At 42.8% G+C, this 21,776-nt stretch overlaps 1 protein-coding gene across 3 annotated transcripts in view; it reads right to left on the bottom strand.

Annotated features, from left to right (window-relative positions):
• PDE1B (phosphodiesterase 1B) overlaps positions 1–21,776 on the bottom strand; it is a 141,796-nt gene that overhangs the window by 22,830 nt on the left and 97,190 nt on the right. For all 3 annotated transcript variants that reach the window (XM_072991242.2, XM_072991241.2, XM_072991243.2), the window contains 7 exons: positions 10,338–10,451; positions 8,992–9,174; positions 7,713–7,779; positions 6,823–6,939; positions 5,867–6,007; positions 2,165–2,265; positions 1,020–1,145 (listed from right to left, as the gene is read on the bottom strand). In XM_072991242.2, the coding sequence (XP_072847343.2) occupies positions 1,020–1,145; positions 2,165–2,265; positions 5,867–6,007; positions 6,823–6,939; positions 7,713–7,779; positions 8,992–9,174; positions 10,338–10,451 (849 nt within the window). The remainder of the gene's footprint in view (positions 1–1,019; positions 1,146–2,164; positions 2,266–5,866; positions 6,008–6,822; positions 6,940–7,712; positions 7,780–8,991; positions 9,175–10,337; positions 10,452–21,776) is intronic.

The following is a 21,776-nucleotide window of genomic DNA, read 5'->3' as shown; positions in this document are numbered from 1 at the left end:
TCACAAGAGTCTGGTGTCATGGATCTGCTAAACAGAGCTTGTTGGATCTGCATGAATCAGTGGCTGAAGTCCTATTGTGTGATGGAAGCATAATCAAAATTTCCAATGATTTATCGTGGGTCAATAAAGAGCCCCTGGTGTGATTCTCAGGAGCACGTGTGCACGCTGGCTTGGTGCATGTGTGCCTACGGCAAGCGCTCCTTATTTACCTGCAAGGAATGAACAGAAACGTATGGCTTTGCCTACGTTATACAATGGGATTTCAGCCGATGTATTCTAAACGTATTTGATTCTTGCTTTGTATTTTAAAAATTAGCATAAAAGAATGAAGACAGGCCTTCTCTCGGGGTGTTCCTAACCCCTTCCCCTTTTTTGTGGGCTGCATTTGCTACTTTATATTACTAGGGAAGCCCATGCCTTGGTAAGACCATGATGGAACCTTTGCAGGGTAGCTCTTAGAAAAGCAGGATATGAACTTATCCAGCTAAATGTGCAGGCTGGAGATAGCAAAATACAGATGGCATATCTTGGGTGAAGATATAAAAATTGGCCATGCGCAGTAGGGAAAATACTAGCAGGTTACCAATGGAAGATATCACTGTTTGGGCTCCTCAGGTCCTTTGCCCCACCATTTCTTGCCATAAGCTAGAGTTTCTGGGCATTGAAGCCCAAACCATCTGTTGGGATGAAGAGCCCCTTCTAGCATTGAGTATCCCTAGACCATTCACTATACCCACATGCCTCTTATACCTATTATAGTTTCCAGCAAAAACATCTGGATTCCCAGAACTCATTGTTTGCATACCACAGCAGTGTGTGGTCCACTGGACATGGGATTCTGGAAGGTTTGTCTAGAGAGACCTTTGGCATCTTGGTTGACAACAGAGTTTTCAAACTGCCTGCCTTACTCTCCTTTAAGGTTCCCTTCCCCATTCCAGGCCAACATCCTCCTTAGCTAGGGTGAGTCCTAGGCTTCCCTTAGAGTCGGGATCAGCAGACAGGAGAAAACAAAGCCTCACGAGAATTCATCCTTGGTCAGGTTGACAAGGACATTCATCTCATCATCCTGCATCATGCGGAAGACGGCGCTGATATGGTGATTCTCCAGCACCGAGCGGTCATTGTACAAAATGGCCGTGTCTGACCTGGGAGAAAGAGAAACAGCAGATTTTAACGTTGGTTTGAGAAATAGTCTTGCTCTTGTTTTGGTGATTGCACCCCCACCCCCAACACACTTGTCCCCAAGTCCAGGTGGGCAGTTGTGTGAGCTCACATTGACCCTCACAAGAGTCATCCCATGATCAAAAGAGACTACATGGGAAAACCAACCTCTGTGGTCTTGTACAGCCTGCGTGGCTTGACTTCCATGCAGACTTTAAGTGGTTGCTATGGATTCTATAGCGATCCACATAAAATCTGGCTTGCTGGATAGCTCAGTGGTTTACAGTAGCCATCTGACTGCAAAACCAGAGGTTGGGAGTTTGATTCTCCACAGTGCCTCCTGTGAGTAGTGCCAGCCTGGGTGACCTAGCTGCAAAGTCCCAGGGTAGCTCCAGAAGAAGGGGAGGAGAAATGACTTCTGAGTATTCTCTACCTGGGAAACCCTAAGAGGAGGGTTGTCATAAGTCAGAATTGACTTGATGGCACATGAGCATTATTGTTGTTGTTGTTGTTGTTGTTGTTGTTGTTAATATGAGTTCTACAGTTCTTTTACAAGTTCTCTTCCCTCCACAGTGAAACTGCAGACTGAAGTGGCAAGCAAACGAAGATCTTTCCCAACCATAGGTCACCCAGTGTTGTTAGACTATAACTCCTACCATTCCCAGATCATTAGGCATAGTGGGCTTTGTAGTCAAACCACATCAAGTCTACAGAAAATCTTGGGGAGTACCCATTTTCAAAACTGGACCTTATGTTTTGGGGAGAGAACAAAGGCTATGCCTCCACAGCTAAGAAGAAACACAACAAGCTGCCTTCACAGGGCCTCCCCCATTATCCACTACCTTTAACAGAAGCTATCAGGAATAGAACCTGGGAGCTTCTGGCATCAAAGCACATGCTCTGCTATGGAGTGAGCAATGTTTTGGTAACCACTATCCTAAAGGACACTCACACATTTCTACCCGTGCTTCTGCATACTCTCTCCACGGCCTCTCGTACTCACTTGGTTTGGATGTGGAAGCTGTTGGTGGTACCTGTGTGCTCATAGTCATGGATGGCAGCTGCAAAGATCATAGCCAAGACTTCTATCTCTGCAAGGCAATGCTAGGTGGGAAGCAAAAACAAAATACATTGTCAGAAAACGCACTTGGAGAGGCGGTGGGGGTGGGTTGCTGTGGGGCAACTTTCTTGTCCAGCCACATAAACAGGGTTGGGAGGATTTAAGCAGGTTCAGCAGAATGAGCCACAAATACAAATCCCCTCTAGTTTCCCATGTCTTTGTATGCCACTCCTTATATGACCAGTTTAAAAAAAATTAAACTATGTGCTAAGTAAAGTACAATTGAATAACTAAAAGCAAATAAACACTATCTTAACTTTACAAAGGCATTTGGGGACTTAATCATAAATGTTAACTAAATAGTCACACCTCTGTTCTCCTTTTCTGACAACCGGAATCAACGAGAACCTGCTGTGTGAGGCAAAAATGTGACTATGCCATAAGCTAGGACTGGCTTGACTGCTTACACAATGGAAAGATTTGAGTGTGGGCCTGTATATAACTCATTATGTTTTTTATTCTATTCTTTTTAATATTGTGAGCCACCTTAGGTCCCCTTATTGGGAGAAAGGCGGCCTATAAATACAACAAATAATAATATGTATGTTATTACAGCGATTTTCTGCCACAGGCACCTAAAACAAGATGGCTCGCCTTGTGTTTTACATGCTTTTGGCTTGGCTAAGTCAAAGGCATCATTTCCTGCTTGACCTCAGGTATCAAAATGTCTTAGGTTGGATCTGGAAGCAGTTACTCTGAGAGCTAAAGGCTTTCACTTGTTTTACAGACAGAAAAAAAGTATATTGTCAAATCTCTGTTTATTGTGATTTCCTGCATTTTGTCAAGTCAAGGAGTCCCAATGATACCCCTAGCACCCCAGGACCTCCTCAGATGAGACAAAACTTCTCCCAGCTCCTGCATTTTTGTCTCTTTTTTTTCTTGCCATTTGTCCTGCACAGGATAGCATCAAATCCTATACAGGAAACAAAAAAAATCATATGTAGGAAAAACAGTGCAGTAACCACTAGGTGGCTGCAAGATCATGTTTTGCATAGATTTTGAATTTTATCTGCACAGGATTTGAATGTTTCCTTTTTAAAAAACATTTTACTAGTTTTTCAATCTATCTACATTCAATTTGTGCTTGTTAAACATCGTGTTACATGGGTTGCTTATAATTATTTGTTTTTTGAATCTTGGTGTCTTCTTAGTTGTCTCTTCAAATCTCTACATTTTCTAAACATTTAGCCCATTCATATGTCTATTTTAGTATACAATATTGGCTACTATCATAATATTGCTCTCATAGTATACAATGTTCTCAAATTCCGGTTCCAAATTTATATAATTTAAGGTGATTTAACCGACAAACTTTGTATTTTATACCAATAATAACTGAATATGTTCCTAACACATAATAGATGTTATCTGAAGCATTTTATACAGATTTCCTTTATATACTTGTTTAGCCATTTCTATCTCCATATTTTCTATCATGTCTGTATGAATATCATATCTAATGTATGTTCATTAAGTACTATTTGTTTTACTTCATCCTTATATCTACCTTCAGTTTACCTTAAGAACCACCATGTCTTTCCCTGTTTAGTGATCCCTTATTTTCCTGATTAGTGATCCCTTTAATTCCTTTTTCTAATATATAGAATATGCCCCCTTACAATTCCAGAAGTTAGGCATATACATGCTTTTAACATTGAAGGCCACCTTAGTATTTTTTTCCTTTTTCTTCTTTCTAAGTAACTCCTCTTACGTATTTGTCTTTTCCCAATTCTTGTTTCTATCTCGCTAAAGCTTTTACCGTGCCTTGTGCCACCTGAGAACATTTTATACATTTGATTGCTCTCCAATAGATCTTCCAGGTTCTTTTTAATTAGATCTGCTGATTCTCTCCCCTTATCTTTCCTTAGCACCCCTAAAATTCTCTTTAGCTCCAGGATTAGACTTAAATCTCCTAGGTTTTCTCCTCTAATTTCCTCCAGCCCTTCTTTTGATTGGCATACATCATCCACCACCCTCCCATTTCCTTGTGCATTTTCCCTGTCTCCTGTTAACTATAGTTCTTCTTCAGCTGCTCCTTGAATAATTTTGCCTCTTCGTTATGGGATCTCACTATTTCTAAAATTGCTTTAAGAGGAGATTTTGTTTCATCCCAAAATTGCCCTTGTTATGGCATTATGTCCCAGATGTCAAATAATTGTATTCCAAGTGAAAATTGTCCAGATGCTTAAGGTAATTAGTCCAGTTCCATCAATACTTGCTTCCATAGGTCCACTTTAATAGATTGATCATATTTAGGGTTAAGCTTGAATCCAGTCTCAGATGTAGAGAGTTTTCCCCGCCTAAAGGCTCACGGTCACGTCAAGTTCAGAACTCAGGATACAGTTTAGAAATTCCACTTTGGCTGGATCAGACTTTCTAGGGTTAATTTATCTGTAGTTCAGTTCCATCCTCAAAAAGAAAGGGAATTCCAAACAGCCATAAAGTGTTCAAGGTCATTGACTTTAGGCTTTTTGCCAGCACCTTAGATAGCTGCTACGAGTAGCATAAACAGGTTTATTTTTCAGAGTTGTTGCCAATGGTGTTTTCAGGAGAAAGATTCTTAAGCTTATAACGACAAAGTAATACCAAACTTCCTTACCTGATGTACAATTAAATATCTAATTAATACCCAATTTATTTTCCTTTATTTCCTTCTGTCTCCCTGCATCTCTTCCTCTCTCTAGACAGGAATTTCTGCCATAGGAATTGTCTCATCCAGGGATAGTAAAGCAATACAGTAAAAAAAAATTCACCCAGTGATAACACAATGTTAATTAGGCTGATTTATTGCTTCTCCATTGCCAGCTGCTGATGATTTGCAAGCAAGCTAGTTCAGCTGCTTGTTTCTGCCTGCTGGTTGATTGGGGAGTTTCCCGGATCAAACGTGGGTAACCGCCGTTCCCCTTGTGATCAACAGGCTTCTCCCCCATAACCCCCTGGGGGAGTCCCAAACAGGTCAGGGTTCAGTCCAGGGGACAGAGCTCTGACCTCCTGCTGCGGTCTCGTCACAGCATCAAGCCAGAAGGATTTGAATGTTTCCTGTGCAGGATTTGGGAGTCTGCTGCAGGTTCTACATATTGTGATGGAAGAAACTGGAAGGACTCTTGTACATGGGGTGAATTGCAACTCTTGTCTACAAATGTTTCTGTTACAGTCAATTTAATATGTGTTTGGGGTGCCACAAAATTGTAAATTTGCCTGCAGTGGTCATCCAGAGAAATGACTATATTTTGGAGCCTCTCTTCCAAGTTCTAGCACTGTGGAAAACCAAGGGCTCAGGGTGTTGCTCACATTAAAGATTCCTGTACAGATTTTCTTCCAGCCAATTTTCATAATATATGACTAGGCTCTGGAAATAACCTCTCATTCCTGGGTTGGCACTATGTGAACTGCTTTAGCCTAGGTGAAAAACCAGTGTGTTCTAGCACATTTAGTGAAAATCATGGTTTCTTTTAGTGATTTTCTGGAATTCTTAGCATCAGAACAGCAGAACATCTTTTTCAGCATACAATGAAAAAGCTTCTCAGCTAGAGAGCTGGTTGGTGGAATGTACAGTTAAGGGGCTAGTCCACATGATGCCCTTACCACCATGCCAGTGCGGAGCAGGAAGCAGTGTACAGTCTGGGTGACATCAGCAGCGTGGATCTGGTTGTGATAAGGGTTCTTGTATTTTCCATAGCCAGCCTCCAGTGCATCCAGGAAGGTCATGAGGTAGGCTGTGGGGATCTAGAGAAGGAGGGAAAGGACAACACGGCATCAGCGAAGATCTGGAGAGGGGAATGGCCTAGAAGGGGTGAAGGGGTGGGAGAGAAGCGGAGGGGAAAGGAAAAAGAGAAAGTAAAATGGGCAGACAGAAAAGGGACATCAGGAAATCAGAGAGCAAAGTCGGGTCCAGACAAGGAGAGAAGCAAAAAGAGAGAGAGCAAAGGGGGCATCACTGAAAAAGAGAGAGTACAAAGTGTGTCTCAGAGAGGGGGGGGGAAACAAGGTATCAGAAAGAAACAGAAGAGGCTGCCTCAGAAAGAAGGGGGTTGGGGGGGCAGGGGGATGAGAGAAAAGTGACTGACCCTGCTCACTTTGGGCTCTGGCCCAGTCTGACTGCTGCCAGGATGCAACCCCTATCAATAAACCTATTAAATTACATGCCTTCAGGTGAGAACCGACTTATAGCAGCCTTAACAGGGCTTTCAAAGTAACAGATATTTAAAGAGTGGTTTTACCACCACCACCACCACCCCGGTGAGCTTCCATGGCTGAGCAGAGATTCAAGCCCAGGCCTTCTGAGTCCTAGTTCCTCATTATATCCACTACAGCACACAAGGTCTCCTCTCCAATAAGGTTCCCTTGCACAAATGTAGCCGTTGGCAGGAGAGAAAAAAAATGGTCTCCACTCCTGCTGTAAAGCAGCTAATCATCATAATGTAGCTGTAGCTCAGAGCCATTGCCCCCCCCTCCTCCATCACAATTCCTAACACTTAGCCACAAAATGACTTTAAGCATGCACACAAAGCAACGCACAACCGCAAGGCACTTGCTCTTACCTTGAAGCGGCTGTTGAGATTGTGACGGGTGAGCAGCTCAAAGACAATGGTACGCAAGGCGTGGTCCTCGCTCACTTTGTTCAGTGCAAAGACATCAAAGAACCAGAGGTCGAGAGTCTACTCAAGATGAAGAAAAGAAGCAGAGGTTCATCATATAATCATCACACAGGTACTGCAGAGAAGAGACCCTATGATTACTGAGTCCACCCCTTGTCAAGGAGGCACAGGGGGGAAATCAAACTCCCAACCTCTAGCTCCATAGCCAGAGACCTCAACCATTGAGCTATCCAGTTGTCTCTTACAGGTGACTGTTGTCCTCAAGCTGGTCTCTTTACAGAGAAATTGTCCCCACCCCCCAAAAAAAGGAGAATTCTAAAAGGATGGCTATGGAGAAGGCTTAATATAAACCAGGACATCCTTCTCCACTCAGTCGTGGAGTATGCATAATGAAATTAAGAGCAAATATGTACATATTCTCTGAGTATGTGCAAAGAAAATTTCCCTTCTGGAACAACTAATTGTAGGTGGACCCTGAATATTATGTATTGGTGATTCCCAATCAGAAACATGGCTCTCAGAAAAAACAAGCGTCTCTCTTCTTTAAAAAAAAGCATTGTAAGGGAAACAAATACAGTAATGAAGTTTGCTTGAGTCATTCAACAGAGAATTAGTTAAAGATCTGGGTAGTAATAATAACAGCTTTGATAAGGCTAGGAGCAGGACAAAAGTACCAAGTGATAGACGGGAGCAAAAGAAACCAAGCTGCAATTTTACACACCCTTAGCAGGGAATAAGATCCCATTAAACTCGGTGGGGCTTAATTCTGAGCAATAACAATGAGCACAAGATGGCAGTCCTGTGACTCAAGTGTTCTCCAGTAAGATTGTTACCTTCAGGCAGTTGATGACGGAGGGAGAATGGTTGGGCCCCACAGCCGTGTACGTCCGACGGAACATCCTGCAATGCAGATAATATCTAGTTATCTTGTCCCTGAAACCTCTGGATCACTTACCCACGGACACTACCTCCCAGTAAACAGACGGCTTTCCATGTTCTTACAGCTGGACATAACTACAGTATTTCAAATTGCTTGGATCCCAAACCCTTTAGCCCATTTGCTAGGATCTAGAACTTGGAGAAACTGTGGTGGTGCTTTGGGGTTTTTTTTGGGGGGGGGATGGCAGATCCCAGATCCCCCATGGATTATTGTTTCATCGTTCAGAAATAGAGATTTCACAAGCTCTGCCAGGACCTCCAGTCTTCAGTCTTCTAGATGGAAGATTTCCCTTTAAGAGCGGAGGGGGGGAGGGGGGACTCCCTTTAGTTCAGGAATGGGCAAAGGGCTGCCTTTCAGGTGTTTGTGACTACAATCCCCATGACCATTGGCCACGTTAACTGGGATTTATGGAAATCCAAAGCCTTGTGGTGGCACGAGGCTGCCTACTCATATTTTATATTTTGTACTTTGTATATTATTTTCATCCACACTATATCTATCTGGATAGTTTTCCACCACCACCCTCTCTCCTTTTCTCTCCCCCACACCCACCTTCTCCTTTCCCCCCTTCCCATTGCAAAAAAAGAATGATGTGCCCCAATAAAGTCATCAGCACAAAGCTGTCGTGTTCATGCCCTGCCCATTAAATCAGATTGAAGTGCCAAATAGATGGAGGAGCAACGTTCACTTGCCACACATTGTTCATATACCACACATCACCAACGGTGTAGTGCTAAATGTAAATTTGCACCATGACAGTTTCTATAACTGATCATAGCCCCAAGAGGCCCTAAGAATTTGTGTGGATCCATATGACTAAACCAGTTCTCATAGTTTTTTATCTCCACTAGAAGCAGGTCTTTTGTAAAGCTAATGGGTCTTAATTTAGAAATCTCCCATTCAAGAACAAGCCACTGCAAAATCCTTGGCCTGACAGCAGGAATATCTCACATCAATATATTGTTTCCGAGACCATTTCGCCCCCACTCCTGTGAGAACTGTAACTAATCTCGAAAGAGAGGAGGAAGCCAGTGAGCAGTGACAAATGTTACCTTCAACTCATTAATGAAAAAAAAGTCACAGCACTTGGAGCACTTCAGCTCCCACTCTGTTGCTCCACCGCACCGCACCCCGATCCCTAGCAGGTAAGAGGATAAGAACAAGATCCAGACCTTTCAACAAAGATGCCAGCTTGAACAGCATGGACAATGCTACGAAACTTGGGCTTCTCCTCAGAACGGCGCCCCTTGGCACGTGTCTGCTGGGTGAAAGTGGAGGCCAGCCAGTCCCGCACCTCCGAGGGAACCGCATCAGACTTGATCTCCTGGAGTTCATCTTCCGTGTCCAGGATCTGCCTGAAACAGGAATAATAACAGGGAGGGAGGGAAAAGACGGACAGTAAGCATTTCAGGGTGAATGGCACTGCAACGGGAAAGAGAACAGCCATATTTAGATGACATAAAAATAATATATAATTTGGCCACATTTTCAAAACTGAAATATAAAAGACTGAACCTTAAAGTCATGAGTCTATATGATGCAGTTTATGGGATCCCAGACTGTCAAATGCAAAATCACAAACAGCATTCAGCCAGCAGCGATTGGGTTCTTATTCTGGAGCAGGGAACACACACCCCTCCAGATGTAACATCACGACTACTATAGGTGGTCAGGAAGGAAGTGACATCACTTCCATCCCAGTAGAGGGGAAATCAGGGTGCTTGGGGAGCCAACCTTGCTCTACGAGGGAGTCACTCTTGTCTTCGTTTTGGATTTGAGGGTGGACCATCCAGCTGAAAGCCAAGCTTTGGACGCCCTATTGAGTCCAGAATCTTACCTTCCTCCCTCCCTGCTTGTCTTGTCTGCAGTCCCACAGTTGGGGGGGGGGGCTGGAATCACAGGCTTGCAAGGGAGATAGGGGAGGTGTCCAGATGTTGTTGAGAGAGGAGGTGAGACTAGCATGCAGAGCAAATTAAGACACATTGAGACTCTAAGCCATCTCAAGCTTAGGAAGGCCCCACAGCATTACTAGAAAAAGTAGTGTGTTAGTTTTACTGATTATTTTTTCTTTGCATTTGTGTATGTCTTGGTTTGTTTTCGTTAAGAAGTCCAATACAAGCCACTTTGAGTCCTTTTATGTGCAACTGTGCTGGCCACTATCAGAGTTCTGTGTTACACTCCCTAATCTACACTAAACCAGGTTCAGTTGTACATGTGTGTGTATACTTGTTTGTGTGTGGCTCCATGCTTGCTCCACCCCACTGTTTTGCACCTGGCTCTGGCTAGTGCACCTCATGATTTCAGTGAAGAAAATATAGAATGGCATGGATCCCACAAGTCTGGAATCTCATCATCCCAGTTCTACTCATATAGACCGCCTTACGTGTCAAACAGTCTCCTTGGACCAGCAGCTTCCAAAAGGACTTGGTCTCATCATAGGGTACTTCAGCACTGGCATATCTCCTGAACTGCACTTAGAGTAGACCCACATGCAGGCATCTGAGCCCCACAGTCTCACCTGGTCTCATCGATGTAAACAGCTTCAAGCAAAGAAGCAGTATACTCCAAATTCTTCTTCAGCTCCTCGATATTCACTTCTCCCGTCTCCAATTGTTTCACCATGTATCGTAGCCTGGGGGGAAAAATCACAAGAAGGGAGAAATGAGGAAGGCAGAAATTGGTGGCACTCTGTGGGTATGTTATTCCTCTCATCACCATATTCCTCTCATCACCATATGTTATTCCTCTCATCAACATCTTCTGGGAGCAAATGACGGGCAGTGGGGAGAGTGAAATGGAACTATCTGAAATTCTTGACATCTACCTAAATGAGCTCATTTAAATCAAAGATGGTGAAGAGATGGTCTTTCAGACGGCTGAAGAGCAGACTAACAAGAGAGTCATGCTAATCTTGTGGGTCTAAAGACATGGATCATCAGCTGAAAACCTTGAGGTCTGAACCTACAGTCATCACCACAGGTTGTATGTCCCACCATCTAGAGAAGAGTAAGCAAGACACACTCCTGCCCACCAGCACACTTGCAACCAAAACAAAAACAAAAAAGCCTTCCAAAAATACAAATTAGCTGTAAGCATTCCCTTGTGCCCTCCAGAAGATGTGGGGGACATTTTCCCCTGTGTTTTGAAGCCACACCTGAATTTTTCTGGATTCCTTCGCCTACTTACTCCAAACAAGTTATCTCTACGTTAACAAACATTTCTGGCCTCTAGAGGGTGCAGGAGTGGTTCCATTAAGCCACCTATGTTTAAACAAAAATTTAAGGAGCCCTGGAGTCACAGAATGGGTGGCCCCAAACTTCTGGAAACTGCCCACACCTGATCTAGAAAGACTGGGTTCATGAATTAGCCAAAACAGAGCCTCTTCAGAAACAGCAGCCCAAGTGGAGAATAAGCGGTGGCTGATAGGGGTTCCTCCCTATTTGGTTTTAGAGGGTCAAATCAAGACAGCTCATGGCCCCCAGACTTTTAACTGCTGCTTAATTTCTTCTCTCTCTTTTCATTTTAAGACTACTATATTGTTGAGGAGAGCTTTTATCGTTGTTGTTCTTGTATTTCTTAGCTTTATATAACATTTTCATACCTTCATGTATTAGATACAACTCAGAAATGTAACATATAACTCACTAAATAAATAAATATGCAAACTGCTTTTACATGTTAGTGAGTGCAATCTAAACATTAAAAAATCCAAAGGCCACTTGTACTAGAGAAAAGCAGTTTCAAGAAGTGGAGTCCCGAAAGAAAAAATAATAATGGAAGAGGCAGCACAAAAGGAGTGAAAAAATACACATGCACCCCAGAAATCCTCAAACAGATCACTTCCTCCCAAAGCCACCTTGCCTAAAGGAGATGGCTGCTTCTTGCACAGATTTCCACTTACTCATCCCAAAGACCAGCCCTAGACTGTAGAATGATTTTTTTAAAAAGCTTCCTTCATCCTGAAGAGTCACTCCAGCTATTAAGCCACCTTTTTTGCCTTCCTTAGAAAGGGCCGCTCAGCAGAAGAAGAACAGCAGGATCATTAGCATCCAGGAAGGATGTTGTGAAGTGGGGTCTCCCAGCTGCAGTAAGAGGAAACGATAAAGGCCACTACGGCACAGTGGTTCAAGTGTTTCACGGAGGGCATAAATCAGATGGTGCCAATACGCCCCATGTAGTGTGCAAGGGAGGGTGAGCTGGGTGAGGAGTTGATAGGAAAAAGGTTAAGGCCATCCTATGTGTGCACAGCAATTCCGATCCATATGGCATCCATGCTTATTTAAACAGGCCTCTTTTTCCTATTACAGTATAAACTAAGCAATAATATAGATCGGGGGCCACTGGGCCCTTCTTTGTGCAGAATCGTTGTTGTTTTTAAAGGGAGGAAGAGCTTCAATTGGTGTCCATAGAGGTTTTTCTCTCACAGGCCCTTTTTATTAATTTTTTTAAGCCCCAACAGCTTGTGAGAGAAGGTTCAAGGCTTAACATTTAAACCCGCCTACATGACACGAAGGAAAACTATGAGACAATGAGAGTCTCCTACATCGTGGCCAGAATCCTCTCGCTGTTTGTGTGATGCCTGCTTAACTTGCTGTGGCTAAGTGCAGCTATTTGACAAGGTACCAAGTCATGTCTCAGTCACATTCTCGATCGCACACCCAATCACACCACATGGTCAATTAGCCACAATTAGCCATGACAAGTTACACTAATTTTATGTGAACACCCTTCGGACTTTGGCCACTGATGGGATGGGCAACTGTGGTCCTCCATACCTTTTTGTCCTACTCCTCCCTGGAGCCCATGGCCAACATAACCACTGGTGAGTGCTTGTGGGAGTTGTGTTCAGCAACAGCTGGAGGGCTACAGGTGCCCCAGTCTGATTTACTTCACGAGACATCCAAATTCAGCCCCTGATTCCATATGAAATTTGCAGGCTTCTTCTGAACTAAATGATCTTTCTCTTTGCCTGAGCTACCTCGAAGCGCTAATGTAAGATTAAAATAGAGAGACTCTGAATGCCATCCCAATCTCCTTGGAAGAAGATCAAGACTAGAAGTTTTGCACAAGGAATATAAAATACAGTAATCAGTAGCTCCTCTACCTAATCTCAGTTGCCATTTCCTCAGACTTTTGCCTCACTGCAACCTAAGGTGCCCAGGAGCCAAACTTAACAATATTTATTTATTTATTTATTTATTTATTTATTTATTTATTTATTTATTTATTTATTTATTTATTTGTTTGTTTATTTGTTTATTTGTTTGTTTGTTTGTTTGTTTGTTTGTTTGTTTGTTTGTTTGTTTGTTTATACCCCGCCCCTCTAGACCATGTCTATTCGGGGCAGCTTACAACATAAAAATCAATATAAAATATATATAATCATTAAAAATACAATTACTATATTGTATTTATATGTATAACTACAAGATATGTATTATACTATATATAACAAGCTTTTCAGTGTTTTTTCAACATGGCACCAGATTTGTCCTGTCTGATCAGAACATCAAAAACCCTATTTGGTTCTCCTCTGTCCAGGCTTCATGTGTAATACTAAGGTGTAATGCTACAAGATGCATGAAAGCTGGTACCATAGCTAATCTCCATTGTGTTGCTTCACTCAACGTGTATAGTGCCTACCTGTCCTGCAGGGGGCTCTCTGACATTGTGAGCCAGCCCACCACAAAACCCACGTGAAACACAATGCCTCACAATGCCTCTCGGGCCAGCTGTTCGCATATTGCTAGTTAATAACAGGCCATCAAGCTCAGCTGGGAGTTTGGTCCCTAACATTTCCATTTCTGATTAATCAGTCTTATTGTCATGCATGGAAGCTATAACAGGAAAACACCCGCACCTTGTAACCCTTCAGAAGAACCAAACGGAGGGATCATCACAGCATAATTATGCTTTAATGAAGCCAGGGAAAATGACACATGCCATACTTTGCCATTTCCTGAGGAAAATAATATCACCCGAAGACAGGAGTGAGAAAGCCATCATGTTCCATGTGGTTTTGTTTTTGTTAAATCCTGACTCCCACCATCCCTGACCACTGAACACATTGGCTGGGACAGATCCTTATTGTGGTGGCACAATAAGGTCTAAAGAGCTAAAGTTTCCCCAGTCGCCTCTTAAGAAAGAGACAGGGATGCCACCAAAAAACCCGGGAGGCTCTCAGCAGAATCCCATTCGCTGGCCAACCTTCGCCCTCCATCCAGTTCTTCAGGCAAGCAAAGAACGGCAAACTCAGGTGCCTGGGGCAGCAGCGCAAGAGAGGATGAGCCAGAGAGGAAAACCTCTTGCCTGAATCCCTTTGTGTTTCCGGGAATGCTCAGTCCTGCTCTCAGACAAAGACCCTCATTTTGATGGAATGGAAAATTATGCCTCTCCTCCTGTATTCATTTCCACTGAATGATGTGGAAGGCAGTACAATGTTGCTGCAGCTGGCCACCTTCTCTTTTGTTATAGGGAATTGTAGGTGGATGATAATTCAACAATAGGAGCAAATGACAGGATATGCAGGGCTCCTGATAGTTAAGAATCTCTCTTGAATGTCTGGAGATGGAAAGGAAGCTGAGAGGAGGGGCCAGAGAGAGGGAGGGGGGGTGAACAGTCAAACACAGATATGCACCGGACAACTTTTGCTAGGTTTTTCACTGGAGAGCAACACAGAGAAAAATAGGTAGGGATTCTAGCTGTTGCTGGTAAAAGCTGAGTATGGCACAGGCCGGACAACATCAGGATGGGCTGGTTCACTCCTTTTCGCAGCAACCACATGAAGTATGTGCCATTGTGAACCAGCTCACCTTGATTTATGCCCACCTGCATCTTTCTAGGTCCCTGTGAAGAGCTACTTTTGGGATGGGGGCATGTGTAGGATCACTCCATTTTGGTTCAGTATGTGTGATCACTGGGACTGAACCAAAGCAGCTGGCTAGCTGTTTCTTTGATGAAGAGGTTTAATCATTGCGAGAAATTGGAAGGGTCCTTTCCCTTTAAAGCAGTTGGTTCCCAACCTCAGGTCCCCAGATGTTCTTGAACTAAAATTCCTAGCAGCCTTCACCACTAACTGTACTGACCAGCATTTCTGGGAGCTGTAATCCAAGAACATCTGGATTATCAAAGGTTGGGACCCACCACTTTAATAGGAAAGAAGATTGGACTTCGAGTTAAGCAGGGTTGCTTGAGGTGTGATTGATCCTTCCATGTGGATGTAAGGATCATCCCAAGTGACATTCTGCACCTCAAAGCAACCATATTTAGCATCATCTAGACTTATCTAGGTCATGATAATTCAGATGTCTGTCATGCCACAACTTTCCCATGTTCTGTGCAGGAGTGCCCCTGTAGTTCCATCAACATTCTGCTGGTACATGTCTAAAGTAAGCCAATATTACAAAGACATCCTTGCTCTCTAAGCCATCTCATCCAAAGGAGATGAAACCTGGCAGCACTGCCCTTGGGAAGTTATCCTTACTAAATTGTTAGGGAATAGCAAGATTGAAAGGCTGCAAAGCAACAGGAAAACAACCTCCTTGCCCATATATTTGACCTCAAATGCTCAAGCTGGAGATACATCAACACAAAATCTATTAATGCAGACACACACATTGGCACACGTGAATGCGCATGCACACAAGCAATGTGAGGCATGCCCCACAGCCTTAGTCCAGAGATCAAATCCTGCCCTTAAATCAAGGAAGACTACCCACACCGGGCTGCCTTATAGTGAAAATCCTTGTATCTTTGCACTGCCTAGAAATTAATTTTGCACACCTGTTCTGTCACTCCTTCAAAATGGACCTTATGATGTCAAGTGAAAGAAAATATAACCCACAGTATTAAAATAAATCCAATCATTTGTTGAGTTTTTACACAAATTACTTTGCTGGTATATGTTTGTAAGCAGAAATGTTTCTGGGATTGGGGTAGGGTTTCTGAAAAGATTGTATCATTGCAGACATATATTTGATATGCATTGTTTACACCCACTGTCTTTGAAAATTCAATTAACTTTTAATAACGATGCAAGAGAAGAACAAGACAGCACTCATTTTGCCCAAATTATTCCAAGCCTACTGAGTTTCAAAGGCCAGAGGAATTAAGTAATTAGACAACAGCAAAGTACTGTACTGTAACACATTAAAACTTTAAAGAGGAAAATATACCATCAGTCAAGGACTTGATGAGAGAACAATGCAATTATATCTCTATCTGCATTCATAAGCTCTGCTGTGCAAGAAAAAAACAGGGAAACAATCAGATGCTTTCATCTGCAACTTGCAACTTTCCATTGTTATTGCTACAGTTAATCTTCTATTTACCTGTTTAAAGATAATTTGTTGTTTGTTATTGTCTAAACATGACTTTATCTGCAGAGGAAACTCACAAAAAAAGTACTAAGGATTTGCTGGTACTGTTCACAGAATGTTGTCCCATCATCGCTTCACGTACTTGCTACTTTTATTTTTCTCCTTGTGCTGTCTGGATAGCTTAGTGGGTTAGGTATCTGGCTGGGGAGCCAGAGACTGAGATTTCTCACAGTGCCTCCCATGAGAAAGCCAGCCTGTGTGGCCTTGGGCAAGCTGCACAGTCCCAGGGCACCCCCAGAAGGGAAGGGTAAACTATTTCTAAATACTTTCTACCTGGGAAACCTCAAAAAGTCAGAATTGACTTGATGACACATTATTATTATTTCTAAACCAGGACTGTTCATAAATCCTACCCTAGTGAGATAACATTTAAAGGCCATTCCCACATCACCTTTCATAATTAGATGTGCAAGTTTGCCCTACAATTAACCAAACGAATGAATTTTTCCAAAGGTTTCTCTCCAAGCTCCTTTCTCACTTTTCCTTTGCAGGGTGGGAGTTACTGCAATGTGACTTGTTTCATTACTGAGGAGAGTAACCCATTTAGCCCTAAGCTATCCAGCCAGCTAAATAATCATTTGTTGTCAAATCAATTCTGAATTATACCCATCCTTTTTCCAGGGTTTTCCAGGTAAAGAATGTTCAGCAATGGTTTCCCACTCCCTCCATCTGGTTGAGGAAAGCAAGTCACTTCAGAGCATTCCATACCTTGGAACCCCTGGAAAGGGTCACCATCAGTCAGAATTGACTTGACGGCATATTATTATTATGGTTGTTAAGGATCACCTTTATTTTTGACAATTAAATGTAGGAATGTGTCTTAATTTTGCCGCCAAAGTGCACTCAGAGTTAAGGTTTAGGTTCCTTTGGAGTAATTCCTGCATACCTCTCCCGCCCCACAAGATCAACATTAGGGAAACAGCTGTCAGATGACAGATTAGGTTTCTTATGGACAGCCCCTGCCCATATGATAGTTAAGATTAGAGTTAGTGCAAACTACAGTCCAGGTGGGCACTGGAGCCCTACCACATGCGGAGTTGCCCAGACCTTTGGTAGATCCTTCTGGGTTGAATGGGTCTCTCATCTGCTTGCCTGTGACCAAGATGTAACAGACCGCCCTATTTAGAAGACCTCTAAAGATGCTCAGTGCATTAGGTATCTGGCTGCAGAGCCAGAGTCTGAGAGTTCAATTCCGCCCTGTGCCTTCCAGAAGAGCCAGCCTTTCTGGGTAATTTTCTACTTGGAAAGGGTGGCCCTAAGGCAGAACTGACTTGACCACACACAATTATTATTATTATTGCAAAGATGCAAGAGAGGCTGCCGTGCCAGGCCACACACATGGGTTCAGTACCGTTCTGCTCCTGAGATGCTTTGGGAGAATACGGAGCAGTCAAGCAGGTGGGTGGTGAGTGAGAGCAGCAAGGGGCAGGAAGTCAGAACCATGTCGTGCAGGACCTGGGCTGTGGATCCCTATGCTCGCATCCCATGTTTGGTCCCCAGTGTGCAAGCAAGATTCAAGTGCCAGCCTTGCTAGGCCAGTGCCCTGTCCCCACACTGCTTATGGAAAAGAGCATAAGTGGGAGAGGAACAAAACATCACCCTTTTGCTCATGCTGTCCAACATCTGATATGCAGAAGGACTGAAGGGAACTTAGTTCCATCATCACGAGTCACCACTAACAGCTTCCTTTTCTCTAAATTTGTCTTGTCTTCTTTTAAAACTAACAATTTGGAAGCCATGACCACTGCCTATGGTAGCAAATTCCACCACTTAACCACACACAGCATGAAGAACTACTCTTTTTGTCTGTGTTCAATCTCCCACCAAGTGCCATTGTGACATCTCGGACAGAGTGTCAAACGAGGACTCAAGATAGCTGGATTCAAATTCCTGCTTGGCTATTGACACTTATTGCAGTGTGGCAATGAGAAACCATTCCTTCAATCTCTCATGGTCCTCAGAAACACTATTAGGGTCACTGTAAGTCGGAGTCCTCAAAAACAACATGCCAAAAGTGACTTGAGAGAACATAATCACAACAAATACCCACTGGTCATTTTTGTGGAAGGGCGCTACCATGTTTCCTCAAAAAATAAGACAGGGTATTATATCTATTTTTGCTCCAAAATGTATTATCTTCAGGGGATGTTTTATTTTTTCTTGTACAGCAATCTACATTTATTCAAATACAGTCATGTCATCTTCTGGTTGCTACACAATGATACAGGGTGGGGTTTCACTTAACTAGGGCTTATTTTTGGGGTAGGGCTTATATTACGAGCATCCTAAAAAATCAAGACTAGGGCTTATTTTCAGGTTAAGTCTTATTTTCAGGGAAACAGGGTAGATCAAGGAGACAGGCTTCTCCCCTGTACAGCTGAGTCATGTCTGCTCTAGAAACAGGGGCACTGACATCACGTCAGGTGAAATAACATGTTTCAAACCTGAGAGGAAGGAAGCAAAACTCAAAACTCATTGAACCCACAAAGAAAGCCATGGCTTCCTATTGATGATATATGAAAGCATGAGGTCTGAAAAAGAGCACAGCCATAACCCCAAAAGTAGCAAGCCAGGAAGTTGTGGCTACATCTAAGAGTATACCAGATCATGCATCATCTCCTTTAGATTGATTTAACCACATTTGGACAATGGCCTCAAATTTTCCTATTATTGAAGAGCAAATGGACAGACAGACGGACAATCTCCCTTAGATATTTTCATTGAAAATGTATTCCACTTCTCAACACTAAAGTGATAAATATCCATTTTCTCATACTTCCTCTTCCATATTGGAGGGAGGGAGTACAGTTGAGTACAGAAACCAGCCGCAAACACAGCTTAATGAATCTAACTTTTTTTTAAAAAAGAGGACATGTTTGGCACTGGGATATTGTTTACAATAGGGCTGGGCAGAAGGTGTATCACTAAGGTAGATCCCTGTTGGCACATCTTTGGGGGATTTGCAGCATATCAGCAACAGTCTCTGATACTTAGGTATGTAATGTGAATTGCTGACAGCTGTTTTGTTTAAGAAAAGGAAACACTGAATGGATCATTTTGATCCTTCTGTAATTAGTACTTCTGTGCTCACTTTAAAATTCCTCATCTAGATGTTTTTTCATGTGGAGACAGATGGGATATTCTTTCCATCTCTGGTCCTGACTGTACTACTTCAGACTAAAGGTGGCAGTTCACAGGGATATCTGGACACAAGCGTAAACAGCAATCACTCAAAACTAAAGAGTCTGAGCCCAGGAGTTGTCAACAATGAGCATCAAAGGAGGTCACAGTCCTTCTACACAAAACTCCACTTCTAGTTTCTTCAGGCTTTCTTCAGTTTTAGCAGGGTAACTGGGGATGGGATGGACAAGAGGAGAATCATTTTATCAATGCTGTCATAAAACTGTCTTGGTAGATTAGAAATCAGTAGAGACCATTGTTGATCTCCTGCTATCTCCAATAGGTTCCATTCTTCCTTCTGCTCATCCAAAGCAAAGAAAAACAAAACAGCTAAATTACCTTTGCTGTTCACATAAGGTTTGCATAACCTGCTGTAGCTAATTGATGAGGTGCCAGAGTGCGACTGAGCACGTGACCACTCTGGCATCTCAATAATTAGCTGCAGTTCAACACAGTATGTTATACAAACTTATGCAAAAAAAGAGCAGATTTTGGCAACTTTTTTTAAAAAAATCTCAACATAAAAAAACCTAGATCCATTATCTTTTTCAAACTACCACACACATAACTATAAATGTGAAAGTGGCTGCAGCAGTGATGAGACATCCAGTTGCCTGCCTGGCTGTGTGACAGTCCATGTGACCAGCCATGAGACCTCCCTACTTTGTCCTAACCACTCATGCATTTGCAGTTACACATGTAGAAAATTGAACAGGATGCAAGTTTATTTTGCCTTGAGTCGGACCTGCCTTTTAAATCCTGCAACGGATGTGTGCTTTCTCTGTACTGTTCTCTCCCAAACACATCTGTTCCTGTTTAAATCATCTTCTTCTCAGATGAAGACCTGTCAAACTGCTTTAGGCTCCATCAAGCCTGCTTTTGCGAGTCTGAATGCATGTACAGTTTATAAGCTGGCTTTCTTCCCACCCCCACTTCTACTCCACAGGTTTGTATTTCCCAAACAGGGATCAGCTGGACTTTGATGGCTTCTTGAAAGGCCCCGTCCATGCTCTGGTTGTCAATGGGAATAGCAATTGCACACAAACAGCCACTTAGTCAATTCCCAGGTTGGCACTCAAAAGTCAAGAGATGTATGCAGCAGGCAAGGTTGGAATAAGGAAGGGGGCGAAAGGAAAGGGGCAGACAACACTGGCTGTTTTACTCCAGCTGTCAAACGTGTCTCAAGACTCCTTTAGGTAGTTAAGGAGTTGACGTTCTCCATCAGAGGAAGGGAGGGAGGGCCTTATTTTACTTTAAGCCTGTTGCTTATATTCCTCCATTCTCTTTCTTTTTATACCACCTAAGCTAGTTAAGAGTTCTAAAAACTCCAAAGGCTTGCACAATTTTGTGGAATTCTGATCACTCCTAATAAGGGTATTGCCTCTCTATAGATTTGAATTCTTTCTCCCTTCTCATGGACTAGCATGTGTGTGTGTTATTTTAAGCTCTCTCTTTCCTTCCACCAAGCTCAATGGCACTTCTCCACCCTAGTTTTACTCCCAACTTTTCTCCCTGTGAGAAAGGTCAGGCTAAGACAGAGTAATGTGATATAGAAGAAGTACATTGGAAGTTCATAGATTCTCGAGAAGTCTAGATGAAATGGTGGCACAAATCATTCCTTCCATGTCTGTATGCTTAAAGAAAAATAAAGTACTGTATTTTCATGATTTTCAAGCTTCTTGGTGTGCTTCTTGCTTTTTGTTGCTTGGGGCTGAGTAATTTTTATGGCGATAGCATAAGAATGCACAAACACCATGAAGATGAAAATGAAGATTTGACCAAACAAGTGTGATTACTTAAAGGTGTGATCTCACCTCGCTTGAATTCCAGAGGAGCTTAAGAAAACCTGGAGGGATTGTTTCAGTGTAATTTCTTCCAGCCTGTCTAGTTCCACAGCTGGCTAGATAGCTCAGCAAGTTGGTTGGGTGTTTGATTCTCGACTGTGCCTCCCAAAAGAAGAGCCAGACTACATAGCCTTGGGAGAGCTGCACAGTCTCAAGGTGCTCCCAGAAGAAAGGAATGGTAAACCACCTCTCTCTACCATGATGATGATGATGATGATGATGATGGTGATGATGATGATGATGATGATGATATTATTATTATTATTATTATTATTATTATTATTATTATTATTATTATTATTATTATTATTATTATTATTATTATTATTATTATTATTATTACCACCAAGTTCCTCCAAAAGGGATTCTTCCATGAGCAATGCCTGTGTTCTGTCACCATGGCAACAGCCCATGAGACTGAAGTTGCTAAACAGAAATGGACAGACGCAATCAACGGGCTATGTGATGTTGCTCTTTGGAGAATGCTCGGAGCTCTCCGGGGCCAAACTGCCTGGGCCAGAAGAGCAAATGTGCCCCTAGATCCAGTCCCTCAAC

The sequence above is a fragment of the Pogona vitticeps genome, chromosome 2 (assembly GCF_051106095.1).
Source record: "Pogona vitticeps strain Pit_001003342236 chromosome 2, PviZW2.1, whole genome shotgun sequence".
NCBI lineage: Eukaryota > Metazoa > Chordata > Lepidosauria > Squamata > Agamidae > Pogona > Pogona vitticeps.
The sequence above is the reverse complement of the archived record's forward strand: the minus strand, read 5'-3'. Positions and strand labels throughout refer to the sequence as shown.